Below are 17,857 nucleotides of genomic sequence, written 5' to 3'. Positions count from 1 at the left end.
TTTGTGTCTATTATTCCATAAGGAAGTTGTTTGTTAAATTTGCTAAAGAATGTAGATTGTTATGTGATTATCTTACAACTTGATGATGTGATAGTGAAAATTAACGATTAGATTAGCACTTGGAAAAAAAAATTAAAGGTTAATTTTTACTGCCATGTCATCACATATGTATGACAGTTGTATATTTGTGTATTAAATAACATTACTCTTTGTTGAAATACTTCTTAAATTTGGTAATATGCCTTTGGCAGCCAAAGCTTCTGTTGATTTATCAAACTGGTCCCTCGATCTAGAAAAACACAATAAATTTATAGCGTCTATTTTGCTTTCAAAAACTATCATTTGTTACACTCAACCGCCTTAAACTATCAATCGTAATCATCTATTAGTATTTGTGAAGATCGTTAAAAGTGACAAAAATATTTATTATGTGGATTTTTTAGTCATGAAACAACGAAAATACTTTCAGTTTACAAACTAAATTTACTTGGGCCTCGTTTGGTACGAGGAATGAGTATTCCATAAAATAAAATGAATAGTTATTACAGGGAATAAGGAATAGTGAAATGAATTAATTATTTCAATTGCTTAGTTTGGTAATAACACATATACCACAATTGGAATTAAATCAAAATTATTAAAAAAAATGGAATAGTTATTCTTAAGAATATGTTCTTACCAAATAAATGAATAACTATTTCAATAAAATAGTCATTTCATTTCAAGAATTTATTCCGCGAACCAAACGAAACCTTATTTTTTAAGATAGAATTTGAACCCATAATGTTTACTCGATCTGTAAGGCTTGTATCATACGATTAGGCTAACATCATTTTAAATATTAATTATTGGTGGGCTTACCGGTTAGGGCAGCTAGCTGCGTGCATGGAATATACTATGCTACTCGTAGTCAATACAGTTTTACATCGATCATCTCATCTCTAGCTAGCATTTTAGGAATGATGGCGACTATATATATATGGATCGGAGGAAATTAAATAAATATTGGAAGACCTTTTCTTATGCTTTATTTTGTTTTATTCACTTAAATTCAGAATTTCATATAGAAACAAGGGGATGCGACCAATAATATAGTAATGATCAAATATACATATATAAGCAAAAGTGTGCAGCTTAATTTTGGATCTAATTAATTATATGGTTGGCCGGCATGGATGCATGTGGAGTTCATATATGTATCTTTATGCATGTATTGCTTATTTTATAACGTCATGCTCAAGATGATTACATTACACGTCTCTCTCTCTCTCTCTACACCGAACTTCTTTAATTTCATGCAAACCTGTTTTGTCACGTTGCATGGGGGCGTTTGAACCGATTATATATATATATATATATGAAAGAGTAATGATTCACTACCACCTAAATATACAACTTTTCACTACCTTGTCTATGTGGCAAGGTGGTCCCCTACTAACTTTAGAGTTTTTATTTTATTTTAAAAGATAAAATAAAGTGGGGGACCACCTTACCACATAGATAAGGTGGTGAAAAATTATATATTTAGGTGGTAAAGAATCATTTCTCTATATGAAATATGTTGGGAATAATCATATTCCAAGTTGAATTAGAGTAGTAGTCCTAATTCGGGTTCAATAAAGATTTCTTGAAGAATTTGGTCAACGGTCCAACTTCCAAGACTTCAATTCTAAACCAAATCAAACTCGGAGCATTATTTCTAATTCAGGTTTAACTTCACATCTTTATTTATAAATAGATCCATACATTTTATGCATAGAATATACTTTTTTCTCTCCGACTTAAACCGGAAAGTGTTCTAACAAAAGAGTTCCACTTTTCACAAACTCTCCCGTGGCTTGAACAAATGGCCGGCCACATAAAAGCACTACCCCTGCTGCGTTGATCTCTCCATCCGTTTGTCCTCAACGTATCAGATAATTCTATAAAACTGCTCCAGTTCTCTTTTTACTCGCAGATAGATTGCTAGCTTCTCAAATCAGCAATGAAATCCAGGAGAAACCCATCACCTAATTTAATCACGATCTTGTTCCTGTCCTTTCTCGTTAATATTCCTTGTTGTTTATCCGCAGCACCCACAGACAGCATAACTTCTTGTTTGACTCTTCATAACATCGGCAACTTCACCACACTCCCGGACGTAAAAAATGACCCGTACTCGACAGCTTACTATAAGCTCCTCAATTTTTCAATTCAAAATCTCAGGTTCGCCGAGTTCACGGTCCCTAAACCAATAGCCATTATACTTCCCGACAGCGTCGACCAGCTAGTCAACGCCGTACTTTGTTCCAGAGAAGGGTTTAGGGAAATTAGAGTAAGGTAATACTATTTATTTCAAAAGTTTAAGTTGATAAAAAAATTATTTAATTTATATTCGACATTTTTACTCACTAGCTTGTGGGGTCAAACTTCTCTTTAATTAGTGAGATCTAACATGTAAAATATTTTAGGGAAAACTTCGCTTATACCCCCAGATCTTTAATCACTTTTGTAATTATGTATTTAAACTTTAAAAAGTGTCAATTTATGATATCTATTTTTCAATTATAATTTTTTTCAATTTCAACAATCCGTTAGAATTTTTAGTTAAATCTTGTCAAAATTTTCAAAATACCCTATTTGTTTTAGGGGGAAAAAAAAGGAGAAAAAATTGTAAGGATTTATGTGTTGGATGTTGGTAAGAATTTAATGGAAACCATGCATGAATATTTGAAAATATATATATATATAAACAAAAAGGTATTGTGGAAATTTTAATAGGATTTAAAGAAAAATTCTAACGGAGGGTTGAAATTAAAAAAAAAAAAAAAAAAAAATTTGAAAGATGGATACCCTTTAAAGTTTAAGTACCTAATTGTAAAAGTAATGAAAAATCAAGAGTTATAAGTGAAGTTTTACTAATATTTTAAATATCACTTATCCAAAAAATTTTATCATAAAAATAGATGAATTTAATCATTTAATTTATATTCTAACAGGTGTGGCGGACACAGTTATGAAGGGACATCGTCGGTCACCGCTGATGGAGCTCCATTTGTCATCATTGACATGATGAATTTGAACCGGGTTTCGGTGGAGTTGGAAACCGAGACGGCATGGGTGGAAGGAGGAGCAACACTGGGTGAGACGTACTATGCCATTGCTGACTCGAGCAACGCCCATGGATTCTCAGCCGGGTCATGCCCAACTGTAGGCGTTGGTGGGCATATTGGCGGCGGCGGATTTGGGTTGTTGTCGAGGAAATATGGGCTCGCAGCCGATAATGTAGTGGATGCCCTTCTTGTTGATGCTAATGGAAGGTTGCTAGACCGAGAAGGCATGGGAGAGGATGTGTTTTGGGCAATTAGAGGAGGTGGTGGGGGTGTTTGGGGGATTGTCTATGCTTGGAAAATCAAGTTGTTGAAAGTTCCACCAACTGTGACTAGTTTCATAGTCTCTAGACCAGGCACCAAACGACATGTAGCAAAGTTGGTGAACAAGTGGCAATATGTTGCACCCTACTTAGAAGATGACTTCTATTTGTCATGCTTCATTGGTGCTGATCTGCCAGAAAGTGTAACCGCTGGAATGTCAGCTACATTTAGAGGGTTTTATCTGGGTGGTAGGAGCGAAGCCATATCCATTTTAAACCAGGTTTTTCCTGAGTTGGGTGTTGTAGAAGAAGATTGCATGGAGATGAGTTGGATTGAATCGATTGTATTCTTCTCCGGCCTAAGCAATGGAAGCTCAGTCTCCGACTTGAAAAACAGGTATCTGCAAGACAAGGGATATTTCAAGGCCAAATCAGACTATGTCAGAGCTCCGATTTCCTTTACGGGTATAAGGGTTGCTCTGGACTTACTAGAGAAACAGCCCAAAGGGTACGTTATTTTAGACCCTTATGGTGGGATTATGCAAAATATAAGCAGTAAATCCATCGCTTTTCCTCACAGAAAAGGCAACCTGTTTGCAATTCAGTATCTGGTGGCTTGGCAGGAAGAAGATAATAACAAAAGCAGCGAGTACATAGATTGGATAAGAGGGTTTTATAATTCAATGACACCCTTTGTTTCATGGGGTCCTAGGGCTGCTTACATTAATTACATGGATTTTGACCTTGGAGTGATTGATCATGATTTGGTTAACACTAGTACTAGTGTCCCATCTGAGGTCGACGCTGTAGAGATTGCCAGGCTTTGGGGTGAAAAATACTTCTTGAAAAACTATGATAGATTGGTTAGAGCCAAGACAGTCATTGATCCCAACAATGTTTTTAGCAATGAACAAGGGATTCCTCCAATATTGTCCCCGACCAGTTTCACAGCCGGGGAAAATATAGTGAGTTCCTCATGAGATTCTAACTTGTTTGAAAATCTGTCAGCACATTAGATTCACAGATCATTAAACTGTTAAGTGTTACGTTGCTGATCATGATCATGTTTCTGTTTGAAAGTTGTTCTTGTTTATATGTGAATCAATGCATCTCTACCATCGATCTCTATATATATCAGATATATATTACAAACATTTATATGTGAATCCAAGCTTACGACTGTTGTTGCCTTCAATACGACGACTTTATAGTATATATAGACCATGGATAAATAACAACCACCCGAGAGGCTCAACATGATAAAGTTGATTGTGTCCTACTCTTTTGCTTGAAATTTATAAAATCATCAAAGCATATCTTGGCAATACAGGATTCTTAACATACCCCTTCATTGTCCAAGGCCTTAAGATTTGATTTTATGATAAAGTCCATTACACTTTACACTTAAAAAAAAAATAAAAAAAATATTTGGTAAATCTGCATTTTATATTATTAACATCAAAATCTAATAATAATAATAATCTTAAATTTAATGGTGACGTGACACAAAAAGGACACTCTAGAATTACTCTTCCTCGAACTGCCTAGAGCTTTACTGGTTTTGTTCCAAATCCACCTGGTCTAAACATGGGCCAGACAAGTTTCCGATTTCAAGATAAGGTGGGAGTGGCCTAGAAATTGGAAATGAAAAGAAACAAAAAGTAGTCGATTACTACTAAAATATTGGGAAAATATAAAAAGCCTAGTCAATTAACAGCTGATTTTAAAATAGCCTTATAAATTTTTAAGTGCGTTAAAGTGACTCATCAAACTATTAAGGTGTGCCATAAATGCTATTTTTTCCCCTATAAAACCTTTATTCTCTCAAAAGCTAAAATAAAAAAAAATAAAAACTAATTTTTTTTGGATAAATATAAAATCAGTTATTGTAATTGACCTAAATTACAAATTGCTTCATGCGGTATAAAAATAATTTAGAGGTCATTATGGTATGCCAAAATAACAATTTAATTCCTACAGTCAAAACACTTGACATCTTCCGTTAGTGTCATGTCAGCACCAACAAAATGAAGATATATGTCCCTCTTAGTAAAAAAAAGGAAAAAAAAAATGCAAAATATGAAAAATTAGTTCTCATGGTTTATCTTACTTACAATTAACTATACATGGTATCAAAATGAATTTAGAGGTTTATGTGGTATGCGAAAAATAAAAACAATCCCCTCTAGTCAAATTCTGTCAAAACTTTGATGAATTTCGTTAGTTTACTACTCAGCGCTAATAAAATGACAACACGTGTCACTGTTAATATTATAATATATATATATATAAAACTAAAAAAATTAAAATTTATTAATTAAAAAGAAAAAGAAAAAGAAAAAACAAGCCATCGTAAAGGGGTCGGGGTGGGGCGCAGCCACCCCTAGCTAAGGGGTGGTTGCCAAGCCAATTCTTGGTTTTTTCTTCTTTTTTTAATTAAAAAATTTTAATTTATAAAGTTTTGAATTTCTTGAACTTTTTAGATTCTTTTTTGTTTAAAAAAAAATATTATTTTTTTCATTATTAATTTTTAAGAGAATAAGAGTATTATCGAAAAAAGTTGAATTTTTAACATTCTTTAATAGTTTGTTGGCCACTTTAACGCACTTAAAATTTTTTTAGGATATTTTAAAAATTAATTATTAGTTAGTTGAGGCTATATATAAGAGCAAAACGAGGAAAGAAAATCATAAGACATTGCACATGGCGTCATTGGCGTGTGTTGGCGGTCTATCAGCAGGCCAGTCATTGCTATTCGCCAAAACCAAACACTCGTCACCCTTTACTTTATCACCCGTGAGTTGTTCAAGAAACAGGGTAGGGAGGCGCTTTGGCTCAATAAGAGCGGAGACCATGGCCACTGAGAAACTGGGAATCAAGATCGAGAAGAACCCTCCCGAGTCCAAGCTCACACAACTTGGTGTCAGAAAATGGCCCAAGTACGCGCCCTCTCTCTCTCTCTGCTGATTGATTTCTTCCTTAGTGTTTTTGGTAGTCATTGGTTGTGTTTTATTTGTTCTGGGTTTGTGCTTAGAATTGACTGAACTTTGCTCCAAATTCTGGGAATGTGATATTATATTAACTGGTTGTGTTGTCTAAATTTCTTATGTTTAATTGTCTATGACCTTGTACACCAACTATGTTTCATCCTGGCAATGTGATTAATATTATCTGTGAGCAAAGTTTTGTATTTTTTTAAAAGCAAAAACTGCTTTCTCCGTAGCTCTTCCGTGAGATAGGTTTTTACAATATTGATGCAGCAGGTAGAATTTAAATCAGTAGATATAGTGTATATCTGATTGGATCCAGCAAAAAGATGTCACCTCTCAAGTGGTAAGATAAGAGCCTTGGTCTTTGTGGTGGTCCTACGAGATCTAAGGTTCGAATCCCCTTAAGTGCAAATAATTTCTTGGAGTCAGCCCGCCGGCCTGGGGCGGAGTCAGAAATTTTTTGGTGGGGGTCCAAACCTATATATATATATATATATAGTCCTTCTATATGTGCGCACGTGATAAATAAAAGTAGACAAGTCTTAAACTTAACTTTATACTAAGTCATAAGTCATAAGTACTGTATACAAAAGTTACATGTCTATAAAATCATCTTTAAAAAGAAATTTTCTTATAAAATCAAAAGTGTTCTAGCTTGCTATAGACATGTACAAAAAAAAAAAAAAAAAAATCCAAAAAAGAACTTTGTATCTTTCGAATTGTGCTCAACGACAGTATTTTATGGAATAAAATTCATCTATTATCATTTATGTAGTGAAATCCTTTGATATTTCTTTCTCAATATAAACTAGCAAATGATTTGCTAGAAACTCATTTTTCATTTTACTACGTAATCTAGTTTTTACTTTTTTTTTGATAAGTAGTAAAATAAGAGTAAAAAAATAATATTTAATTGATATAAGGAAAAGTAAAGGAATCTATTGTGGGGTATTTTTTTATAGGGAAGCAAAAAGTAGAGTAAATTTTTTTGGGGGGTTGAATTTCATTTTTGCTAGGGCCATCATATGATTAATCTTTAAAAAATAATTTTTTTCAAGGTTTTGAAATTTTTTGGGGGGGCCATGGACCCCCCCACCAAGTGCATCCGGCGAAGTCGGAGTATTACCCGATCCATATGGAGGAGGCGCTTACTTATAGTGACTCGAAAGAGGCTATTTATAGTAGTGTAAACCTAAAAATCTCAGCCCTTCATTACTTATCAAAAAAAAATCCTCAGCCCTTCATTACACATGTTACAAATAAGTCCTAACCATTTAAGATATAACATAGACAAATAAAAGTCTACGCTTATGGTAGCGTGTGATAGCTCTGCTTTGGGCTTAGATGCTCCTGCATCAACCCATCCGGGTTGGGAAAAACTTGGCTCTGACGAGAAAGCCTTAATAGTTTCAGCATATACCTAGGGATCAATTTTTCTCAACTACTCTTCAGAGATCCATGTACTTTCACTAGCTGGTTTTCCCAATCACTTCACCAAGAACGGTCTATATTGGTTTCCCCACCTTGATATAACCTCTTTGACATAAGCACATCTTCAATAACATCTGGTTGGCCTTTTGGTTGTTGATCAACTTACTTTTCAATAGCTTTCTATTTCTCCATCCAAGCCCATGGAATGAGTACAGATCAGAAACATTAAAGATGGGGCTGATTTGCAAGTCTGCTGGCAACTCAAGCGAAGAAGCATTTGAGCTGATCTTATTCAACACCATATGTGGCCAAAACTCCCTTGACTTCAGCTTATTATCAATCCCTTCAGGGAACCTCTCACACCTTAAATTCACCAATACTATGTCACCTACTTCAAAATGTTAAACTCTTTGATGTTATTTACACGCTTCATTACTGCCTTGAGAGCAGCCCTTACTAACTTGTGAACTCTTCAACATGGTCAGCAAAAGCCTGACCATCATGACTAACTCGAGCTTCTTGCGGTAGTGGCACTAAATCCAGAACATGCGTAGATTTGAGTCCATTAGCCACCTCAAATGGTGTCTTATTTGTGGTTTTTTTTCACTGAATTCTTGTAAGCAAACTCAGTGTGTGGTATAATATTATTCCACATCTTCACATGGTTCCCAACAAGGCACCTCAACATGTTACTTCAGCTTCAGTTGACTACTTCAGTTTGGCCATCAGTTTGTGGATGTCACGTGCTGAAATATTTCAGCTAAGTTCAAACTTTCGCCACAAAGTTGTCTGAAAGTGCCCCATGAACTTAATATCTCTATCAGACACGATGGATGAAAGGACACCAAGTAGTCTCACCATCTTTTTATAATTCAGCAATATGTGTAACATCAGAAATCTTCAAACAAGGGATGAAACGTTCCATTTCGAAATAATGGTGAACCACAACAAGGATAGAGTCATGTCTCTTTGCTGCCATTTGGAAGTCCCAACATGAAATCCATACTGGCCTCAGGAGCTTCTAGTTCAGGCAATTGCGCCCACAAACCAGTATTTCATAAACTCCCTTTACCAAATTGGTATGCTTGACAGTGCCTCACCTTCCTGTCCACACCTTTTTACATCTTTGGCCAAAGATCGCGCAACCATCACCAAAGTCTTGTCTCTGCCAAATGTCCCTCCAAATCATCACTTTGAAGCTCCCTAATAATTTGTTCAAGTAAGGATCCCATGGCATGCACAATTGACTGCCTTAAATAAGTACCCATCATGCAACTTATACTGCAACTCACTCATGTTGGTTCTCACAATTGGGCAATTAGTTGGCCAAAGTATAGATAATTTTCAAACTGTTATTCAACTCACAACAAAGTCTATCTACTCAAGCATTTGAAACTTTATTGGAATCACTGGTCCTGTATTTTATTGAAAACTTAAATTCTTGAAGAAAAGAGCTCTGCCATGAATGACATGGGTCAAGCTTCTTGTGAGAATTAAGTACCTCAATGCTTGATGATTAGAATAAACCACAAACTCTTAGTATGTCAAAATATTGTTTCCAATGATGAATTGCCTATACCAAATCATAGAACTTCAAGTCATGTGTTGATTAACGACGTTTAGCATCAGTTAAACCCTCACTGAAAAACTCCATTGACCTTTCTTCTTGATTGAGAAAAACCCCTATTCCCACCTGCGAAGCATCACACTCCATAACAAGTTGCTTCCAAAAATCTAGTAGTACAAGAACTGGCTTCTGTCGTCGAAGTTTTGATCTGTTCAAAGGCTGGTCATGCTAAGTTGGACAGCTGAAAATTAGCCCCTTCTATTCATTCAATGATATGACTCATTATAGAGCTTAAATTTTTAACTTCTATAAAATGGGGATAATCCATGGGAAATATGAATATCCCCATGGATTATGGAAGTGGCAACTCCTTGATAGCTTCCACTTTCTGAGGATCCAATTGCAGTCCATCTGTTGACAAAACAAAGCCATGAAACACAACTGCGTTGCACAAAAAAGAGAACTTTATCAAGTTCACAGAGTTTCTCCTCGTGAAGAACCTTTAAGATTTGGAGCAAATGAATCAAATACTCTTCTCTAGGACGCCAATTTATCAATATATCATCAAATTAGACAACTAAAAATTAGCCCAAGAAAGGTTTGAGTACCTTAGGAAAACCTGCATGACAGTACTCAGTGCATTAGAGAGTCCAAACAGCATCAATAACCACTCAAAAAGTTCATCTTGTGTCTTGAACGCAGACTTCTATTCGTGACCATACCTCCTGATCATATAACACCCATTTTTCAATTCCATTTCGGAGAACACCTTCCATCCACCAACTTGTCAAGCATATCTCAAATGAGGAATTGGAAATTGGTACTTGATTATGATCTTATTGATGGCCTTACTGCACACATCTTCCATGAACCATCCTGTTAAGAAAGTCAGACAGCAAAATGGCTTTTGCTTTCATGCACCAAACCTTTAGCAATCAACTCTTCGACTTGCCTTTGCATTCAGCTCATTGAATAGGTGGCAGGTTAGCAAAGCTTCCCATGATACCGAACCAGTAACTAGATTTATTGATATGCAGAGATGATTGAGAGTTTCTGGTTTTTAGGTTTTCCATGATACTAAGCTACCTCTGTTTTTTATGAAGACAGTACACCAAATGATAATGGCAGTCTATATCTAGAATTTCCATCAATTGGTGTTTCGGAAAATTGGCCTAATCAAAATGATTTTCTTGATACGTTTAAATGAATTCAAACTGCCACTTTGAGTTTAACATATGTACACCCAAATACATAATGCTAAATTAGTCATGAATGAAGGATGTGCTAGGCTCTGGATTGAGTCCATGTTTTAAATGAAGCTTAAATTGATATCAACTTGCATCTTGAACTCTGAGTTCACCTTAACAGCAACTAATGGAGGAACTTCTTTCATGCATTTGAGACATTTGTAACACACATGGTTCATCATTAAACATTCATTATGATGTAATCTAATATTTTCTCTCGTCTCAACTAGCCATTACTGCTAGGAAGAATTTAAGGATATTTGTGGCTGAATATTTTGAAAGAAAATGGAGAAGGTAATGTGCTTGTCATGCATTTATTCCTGTTATACAAGAACTTTGTCTTGTTCTATAGTTTGTTCGTTAATTGCTGTAATTCTTTTCCACAATTGCAGTTCCATTCTGGCCATTTTTAATGTAAATTTCTGCTGCATTTTGAGTTAACAGGTGGAGTTGCCCCCCAAGCAAATTCCCATGGACATTCGATACTAAAGAGGCCTGCTATCTGCTTGAAGGAAAAGTGAAGGTTACTCCTGATGGGTCTTCCGAGTCAGTCGAGATAGGCGCGGGTGATTTTGTCGAGTTCCCAAAAGGAATGAGTTGCACTTGGGATGTCTCAGTAGGTGTCGATAAGCATTATAATCTGGGCTAGTGACGTACCAAAGCCTTTTGCCGCGTATTCCAGTATAATCTATCTGGCATTACTTCTGTGTAAAGTGATGAAAACATGGTTTAAAAGTTTTGCTACTTGTTACTTGTTTTTGGAGTAACTGAAATCTCTCTCTCTCTCTCTCTCTCTCTCTCTCTCTATATATATATATATATATATATATATATATATATATATATATATATATATGATTTATCTCATATTAGATGGTCGAGATTAATTCTACAAAAATGGTGAAATAGAGTCAATCAATATCAATGTCGTATGACTACAAATAAAGATTTAAACAAATGAGATTCATATTAAAAAAGCCGATTAATTCATTACAAAAAACAAAATGATTTTGAAATAGATTTATTACTAAATCAAAAAGAAAATATTAAAAGTTAATGACACAATGGCATATATCACTACTGATAATTTTGAAAACCGTAGTAGCCATCTAATAAAAGTCCAAACTACATGAACAAAAAGATATTTAACCAAACACAATCAATACAACCCTATAATCCATCCAAAAAAAGAAAAGAAAAAGGAATTTAACCCTATAAATCTTTCTATCAATATTAAGTCTTCAAGTCATGCTCATTTGATTTGTAAATTTGGCACATTGAATGCACAAAGAGTGGATACAAAACATTTATACTTGGCCTCAAAAATTGATCCTATAATTTTTAATTGAATGATTTTAACGCTTCCGTATCTTCACTATTGATGTTTTTACATCTTCGAAGAGCCATGCATTCTACTCTTTTTTTTTTCTTTTTTTTTTATTCTTCCTAATGTTATTTTTATATTTAAATGTGTGGTGTTTTTCTAATCCTTGGCCAGGAGAGGAATGGGCATTGGTAATAATAAAAATAATAATAAAATAAACAAACAAACAAAATAGTCCAACTACAATAGAAGGGGCATTGGTGGGCAAAAAACACTCTTGTTTTCTGCCATCACCGTATAGAAGGGGCTCACCAATTGACTGTTTCCCTTCTTTCTAGGTCTACGTCAATATTCTCTAGTCAGAAGTCGTCACTTACTGAAGAAAGTTTAGAGAAACAAACGTCTGCATATCGCCAAGAAATGTCAAATATTCTATGGAACGGAAGGGTAATACTCCTAGCAGTAGTTGTAGCTATAATCCCTCTTTTTCTTTCAGTTGTTTTTACAAAACCAAAGCAGACGGAAGTAAGTTTCCCTCGACCTGAACAACAATTATTTCCCATGGCCACCGAGATATTTGGAGTGAAGATTGAAAAGAATCCTCCTGAATCCAGACTCAATGAACTTGGTGTTCGAGCGTGGCCCACGTACGCGACTCTAAAACCTTTACCTTTTATTGTTTACTGCTGCTTCTTTTTTTGCCTTTTTCTTCTCCTCAAGTTTGTTGGGTTTGTGATTCCTGAATGCTTAGCAATTATTGTGCTGAAAAATCTTGGGTTCTAATATTCAAATGTAATAAGAGACCTTGCTGGGTGAGTACATGAATCAAAAAAGTGTCTTTTTTGCTCTCTTTCTCTTTTTATTTAATGTCTTCTTTTTAATATTCCGTTTGTTTTTAACGTAAAATGGTTTTCATGGTAAAATATTTTCGACAAAATCATTTTCAAAATTTTTTTTTGACGTTTGATTCTCTCAAAAAAAAAAATTACAAAATGAGAAATTGCAACTGTTGCCGGAATCCGGCAACGTCCGGTCGCCGTTGCCGGATTCCGGCGAACTCGTTTGGCCGAATCCTGCCAAAATTGCCGGATTTCTGCCGGACTCCGGACGGATCCCGGCCATTTTGGCCAGATCCGGCCGGATCAGTCTTTATTACTTTTTGATCTAAATATTGAGCTGTTACTTTTTGATTTCTTTGTATTATTACTTGAGACTTGCAGTCTTTATAGTCTTTATGTTGGATTCGTCGTTTATCCTCCTAAACATTACCCATCACTACTAGTACCCCAAATCACTGGAAATAGACAACGTCGTTTTTCCTTAAAATTCGAATCTATAGTCTATAAACATATATTTCACCAAACCTGTTCATTCATCTTACTTCTTTCTTTTTTTCCATCCCTTTTGGAAGGAAAAATATCCCGAGTAAAAACCCATGAAATGCAAATTTTTGGGTCAGAAAGGAGCAACAAACACTACACTATCAAGCGACTAGTGCTGCTAATTGGGTATTGAAAGGAAAATCAATGTCACAATGTAGACTAAATTATCACATTATTAGTTTTATGTACCTGTGATTTTAAGAATGTGTTAGGAAGATTGACACATTGTAGAGTCTTTTAGTGCAACCATAATATAACATGTTGGGACACCACCTAACCCAAAAACTTAAGCCTATGAGTTTGGATTCTCACACATGTGATATCTTTCCAATGTGGGATTTAACCTTTCCAAACACACGCGTATATTTAATAGACTAAAATAGCAAGGACGAAATAAGCTAAAAATGAACTTTTTTTTTTCTTTTGATAAGTAATAAGAGTATACAAAAGGAAACACCTAACTAGAGAAACGAGTAAGGAAGTCAAGAAAGCTAAAAGATAAAAGGGAACACATAAGCCGTAGTCCAAAGATACAGAGTGTGATAGAAAGAGGATAAAAGTTCTTCAAGGGTCTTTTCCACGTCCTCAAAGCTTCGGTTGTTTCTTTCCCTCCAAAAGCACCAAAAGAGGCAAGTGGGCGCCGTTGTCCACACCGTAGCACTCCTCGACCAGCCCGAAGACCACCAACAAGCAAGCAGATCGATAACCTGTCGTGACATAACCCAGGACAACCCAAAGCGATTGAAAAGAGAGTACCACAAGGCAAAAGCCACGTCGCAATGGAGAAGGAGATGGTCCACAGACTCCTTCATCTTCTTGCACATACAACATCTATTTATCACGATGGCATGGCACTTCCTGAGATTGTCCAAGGTGAGGATCTTTCCAAGAGCCGCCAACCACGAAAAGAAGGCCGCCCTTGAGGGGGCTTGGGTCCGCCACACACATTTTCAAGGAAAGCGGGTACCTAAAGTACGAGTCAGGGAAGTCTTGACCTTGAAGAGGCCTTTTTTGGAGGGGACCCACCAAAGCTTGTCTTCACTGCCTCTTCTGACTATAACTGAATGCAGCATCTGGAAGAAAGAAGCAAAAACATTCACCTCCCAATCATGTGCTTCTCTTGGTCAACAAGATTTTAGATATGAGCAATAGGAAGTTAGAAGATGTGGAAGAACTTTTACTAAAAGCCAGAGTGGCAAGCTTATATTCTTAACAAGACACATTTCTAATTCTTATTAGAATGGAAATGGTGGTGGTCATGAGTATATCAATAAATCAAAAAATTATGAGCACCATAGACCATTTGATTCATGGAATATAAGAATCATTATGTTCTTATACATGTTATTTCCTCTGCAGAACATATTTTGGAAGTTCAGAAAAAGGTTTGTTCAATTGTAACTTATTCAACTTGGTTCAGACAGTCACAAGGCATTACTAAGTTGAGCAATCCCAATCCGTCTAACTTCACTCAAATGCTTAGTAATAAAACAGTTGTTCTTAGTAGGACCACAAGAAGCTGTCCTGTTACAAGTCCAGTAAACCCGGAATCCTAGCCATGAATTTTTGTGTGATAACTCTTTGGAATACAAAACTATTGGTATTCTCTAAAATTTCTCTGTATAGTTCTGTGTTAATAGCTTTAGTCCTTGACCAACTGAGCTGAGGGTTGAAGAATTTTAGTTGAATGCACAAAAAAGAGCTGAGCTTGTGCAAGTTTTTGAACCGACTACCATGATAGTGATTATCAATTTATCTGTGTAATAAGTAGGGAACATAAGCTCTAATGACTAATCGTATCGCGAATATATTATGAACATTATGTCATTAAGCTTTTTGACTAGGATAAAGGAACAAGGGCAATGAATCCTTCGAAAATTTTAATGGCATGACTCAATGGTTCATAGTGCTACTTTTAGGTCATCCATTCAGTATCTAACCAACTTATTCCTTGTTGGAAGTAGGCTGATTGAAGAGAATGTCAACATTCCTTTGGTGCATCATTTGTGCCTTTCCATCCCTTGTATTTGCTAACCATACTCGTATACTTCGTCAGAAAAGTCTCGGAGAAGATCAAATAAATGCAATTTTTTCTCTAAATTGTGGGTTTTAGATTCTCCATACTTTACACAAGATTTATATGCCCAAGAGATGGCTAGGCCTTTAGAATGGACCTAACTGCTCAACTTCGGATTTGAGTAGCAGTTCATACCGCTTATATATGGTCTTGTAAGAATTCCAAGTATGGTCTCCTCCTGAAAAGAATTCCTGTTGGAAATATAGCTTGGAATTGTTGTGACAGTGAAATTGTAGCTAGAGAACTATTTAATTATCTGCATAAATTGACCAACCATTCAGTGCCAAGTTGGCATACCCATGTTTTGCTCTGTTTCGATTAAGTATGAAAAAAATGGAAGGCAATGTCGCTATTAAAGATTGAGATGAGCTGCTAGAATTTGATAATAGGATACTGAAGACAAGGACGTACACCCTACTAGAATAGAAAAAGGAGCAAATAGTGATTTTATTTATACTTAGAAAAAGGGGTGAGGGGTCTGTGGGCTTTTATTGTTTTATTAATACCTAGATAGAGATGATGGTCTACTATCTTGAAGCAAGACTTGGGCATGCTCTGAAATTTTGTCTGTAGATAACCTGAAACTTTAAGGGTCAACATTGGTGTGGTACCACTATTCAAGTCAACCTCAAACCGCTCTTGGGTTGATATGATTGGTTGATGGCTTGCTTGATTTTATTCTGGTTTTGATTTAGTCACAATCAAGGACTCTTTACATTTTCGGTATATAGCTCACTGCTCAGGTATGCCGAATTGACTAAGGGACGAAATCCTTGTTAGTTGATGTATTACCTGTCTTTCTTTAATAATAAAACTCCATCAGACCGAACAAGACAAGAAAAAAGGCACCAGACCAAAATGAACTTAATTTTAGGTTTCTGCAGGAATTTGAACATTTGTCTCCCGATCTTAATTACGAACTTGGTATACAGGACTTAGATTTGGGTAAGCATTTCTAAATTTTCAATTATAAGCAATATTCAAGTCAGCTCTATTGGTCTCACAGTTGAGGCCAAGCTGAACCAAACTGAATCAAGTTGCTCCCTCCCATTTAGCTCTGCTGATGAATCTGATATGCACTATTTAACAAGCTCTGAAGTACTGAATTTGATGAGCCTAAAATCTCTACCAACACTGCAGTTAGAATGCTGTCACCAGCAGTACAGCTAATACCTCCTCAAGGACACCCTTTATTTCAGCATTTCTTCACTCTTGCTTCCAATCTATGTACGCACCTAGCGGATCAACCCATGACCTTACCCTCACCTTGTTAAGAGGTGTAATTTGAGTTAGAGATCATTAGCATACAAAGTTTTCTACTTGGTCATATTTCATGGCATCATGCCGCCATATCTTGAATGATACGGATTAGGTGCCACTACTTCAAAACTGTGAGTTTGACTTGCGCTCATATGTACATTTAAGGGAAAAGCTGCCATTTATAGGACTTCTTCATGTTGATATTTCATATTATTTTACTTTGATATTTGTAATATGAATAGGTGGGAAGGCAGTCCAAGCAAATATCCGTGGAAATTCTCTGCCACAGAGACTATGTATCTGCTGGAGGGCAAAGTCAAGGTTTATGTTGATGGGCATGAAGAATCGTTTGAACTTGGGGCTGGTGACTTGGTTGTGTTCCCAAAAGAAATGAAGGTTACTTGGGATGTCACTGAAGCTGTGAAGAAGCATTATAGCTTGGAAAAGTGATGTTTCTAAGCATTGCACAGATGCTGATTGAGAATATCTTCTGTGAACTGAATGGTACTATCTATGTCGTTGTAGTTTTTACTTAAAACTTTGAAATTGGATAACTGAATATGTTGGATTCTCATGTATTATGTTTCTATTTTTGAGATTTTTTTTTTTGGGGGGTAAAATTAATGTCCAAGGGAAACTTTAGGTGTTGTTCCTCCAATCCAGTACTGGTGGAGCCAGAATTTTTGGTTCGCTGGAGACAATTAAAAATTATAGTCGAACAAAAAGTGAAATGCTAATCCTTATTGCCGTTAAAAGTGAATACAAACTACAATCAACTAACGTATTCAAACAAAAGTTATATGTTACCTTTTCTGCCAATCTTATTGCTTGTCAAAAAAAAAAAAAAAAAAAAAAAAAATGTTAGAATGCTTTGTTTTCTTGTTGAGAAATGCTGCCATATTTTTTCAAATTATTTTTTGGGAAAATCATGGTTAATCGATTGACAATGTCATTTTTGTAGATATATGTTTCAAATTTGGTCTTTATCATTGTTTTTTGTTTTTGTTTTTGTTTTTTTTCCATAATCTCATATAACTCTAATTATATATTTTAGACAATTAAAATATGTAACAAGGTTGATTGCATGCGATCTTAGAGATATTTGATGAAAAAATCTTATAATTATAAACTTCAACTATAATGGTGCGATTATGCATGTATTTGAATGAATATTACGACTTAAAAGTTCGAAGGAAAGATTGCATATGATTAAGGGTGATTTGAAAT

General features: G+C 35.5%; 3 protein-coding genes across 3 annotated transcripts; all 3 read left to right on the top strand.

Annotated features, from left to right (window-relative positions):
- Positions 1 to 1,908: 1,908 nt before the first annotated feature.
- On the top strand, positions 1,909 to 4,482 carry LOC133859103 (berberine bridge enzyme-like D-2). Its single transcript, XM_062294418.1, has 2 exons — positions 1,909 to 2,319; positions 2,979 to 4,482. The coding sequence occupies exons 1-2, from the start codon at positions 1,985 to 1,987 to the stop codon at positions 4,330 to 4,332; spliced, it is 1,689 nt and encodes a 562-aa protein (XP_062150402.1). The 5' UTR covers positions 1,909 to 1,984; the 3' UTR covers positions 4,333 to 4,482.
- Positions 4,483 to 6,034: 1,552 nt separating this feature from the next.
- Positions 6,035 to 11,360, top strand: LOC133859107 (uncharacterized). The gene is made up of 2 exons (XM_062294422.1): positions 6,035 to 6,291; positions 11,032 to 11,360. Exons 1-2 carry the CDS (start codon positions 6,056 to 6,058, stop codon positions 11,234 to 11,236), a joined length of 441 nt encoding a protein of 146 aa, XP_062150406.1. The 5' UTR covers positions 6,035 to 6,055; the 3' UTR covers positions 11,237 to 11,360.
- An 836-nt stretch (positions 11,361 to 12,196) lies between these two features.
- Positions 12,197 to 17,202, top strand: LOC133859108 (uncharacterized). The gene is made up of 2 exons (XM_062294423.1): positions 12,197 to 12,558; positions 16,873 to 17,202. The coding sequence occupies exons 1-2, from the start codon at positions 12,332 to 12,334 to the stop codon at positions 17,078 to 17,080; spliced, it is 435 nt and encodes a 144-aa protein (XP_062150407.1). The 5' UTR covers positions 12,197 to 12,331; the 3' UTR covers positions 17,081 to 17,202.
- The last annotated feature ends 655 nt before the right edge of the window (positions 17,203 to 17,857 follow it).

This window comes from Alnus glutinosa, chromosome 2, assembly GCF_958979055.1.
Source record: "Alnus glutinosa chromosome 2, dhAlnGlut1.1, whole genome shotgun sequence".
In the NCBI taxonomy this organism is placed as follows: domain Eukaryota; kingdom Viridiplantae; phylum Streptophyta; class Magnoliopsida; order Fagales; family Betulaceae; genus Alnus; species Alnus glutinosa.
The sequence above is the reverse complement of the archived record's forward strand: the minus strand, read 5'-3'. Positions and strand labels throughout refer to the sequence as shown.

Bases quoted from the DNA above. Each gene is read 5' to 3' on its own strand.
- LOC133859103 (XM_062294418.1), top strand. From the start codon at position 1,985: ATGAAATCCAGGAGAAACCCATCACCTAATTTAATCACGATCTTGTTC. The intron at 2,320-2,978 runs GTAATACTATTT...ATATTCTAACAG, and splicing joins TTTAGGGAAATTAGAGTAAG to GTGTGGCGGACACAGTTATG.
- LOC133859107 (XM_062294422.1), top strand. From the start codon at position 6,056: ATGGCGTCATTGGCGTGTGTTGGCGGTCTATCAGCAGGCCAGTCATTG. The intron at 6,292-11,031 runs GTACGCGCCCTC...TTGAGTTAACAG, and splicing joins GGTGTCAGAAAATGGCCCAA to GTGGAGTTGCCCCCCAAGCA.
- LOC133859108 (XM_062294423.1), top strand. From the start codon at position 12,332: ATGTCAAATATTCTATGGAACGGAAGGGTAATACTCCTAGCAGTAGTT. The intron at 12,559-16,872 runs GTACGCGACTCT...TAATATGAATAG, and splicing joins GGTGTTCGAGCGTGGCCCAC to GTGGGAAGGCAGTCCAAGCA.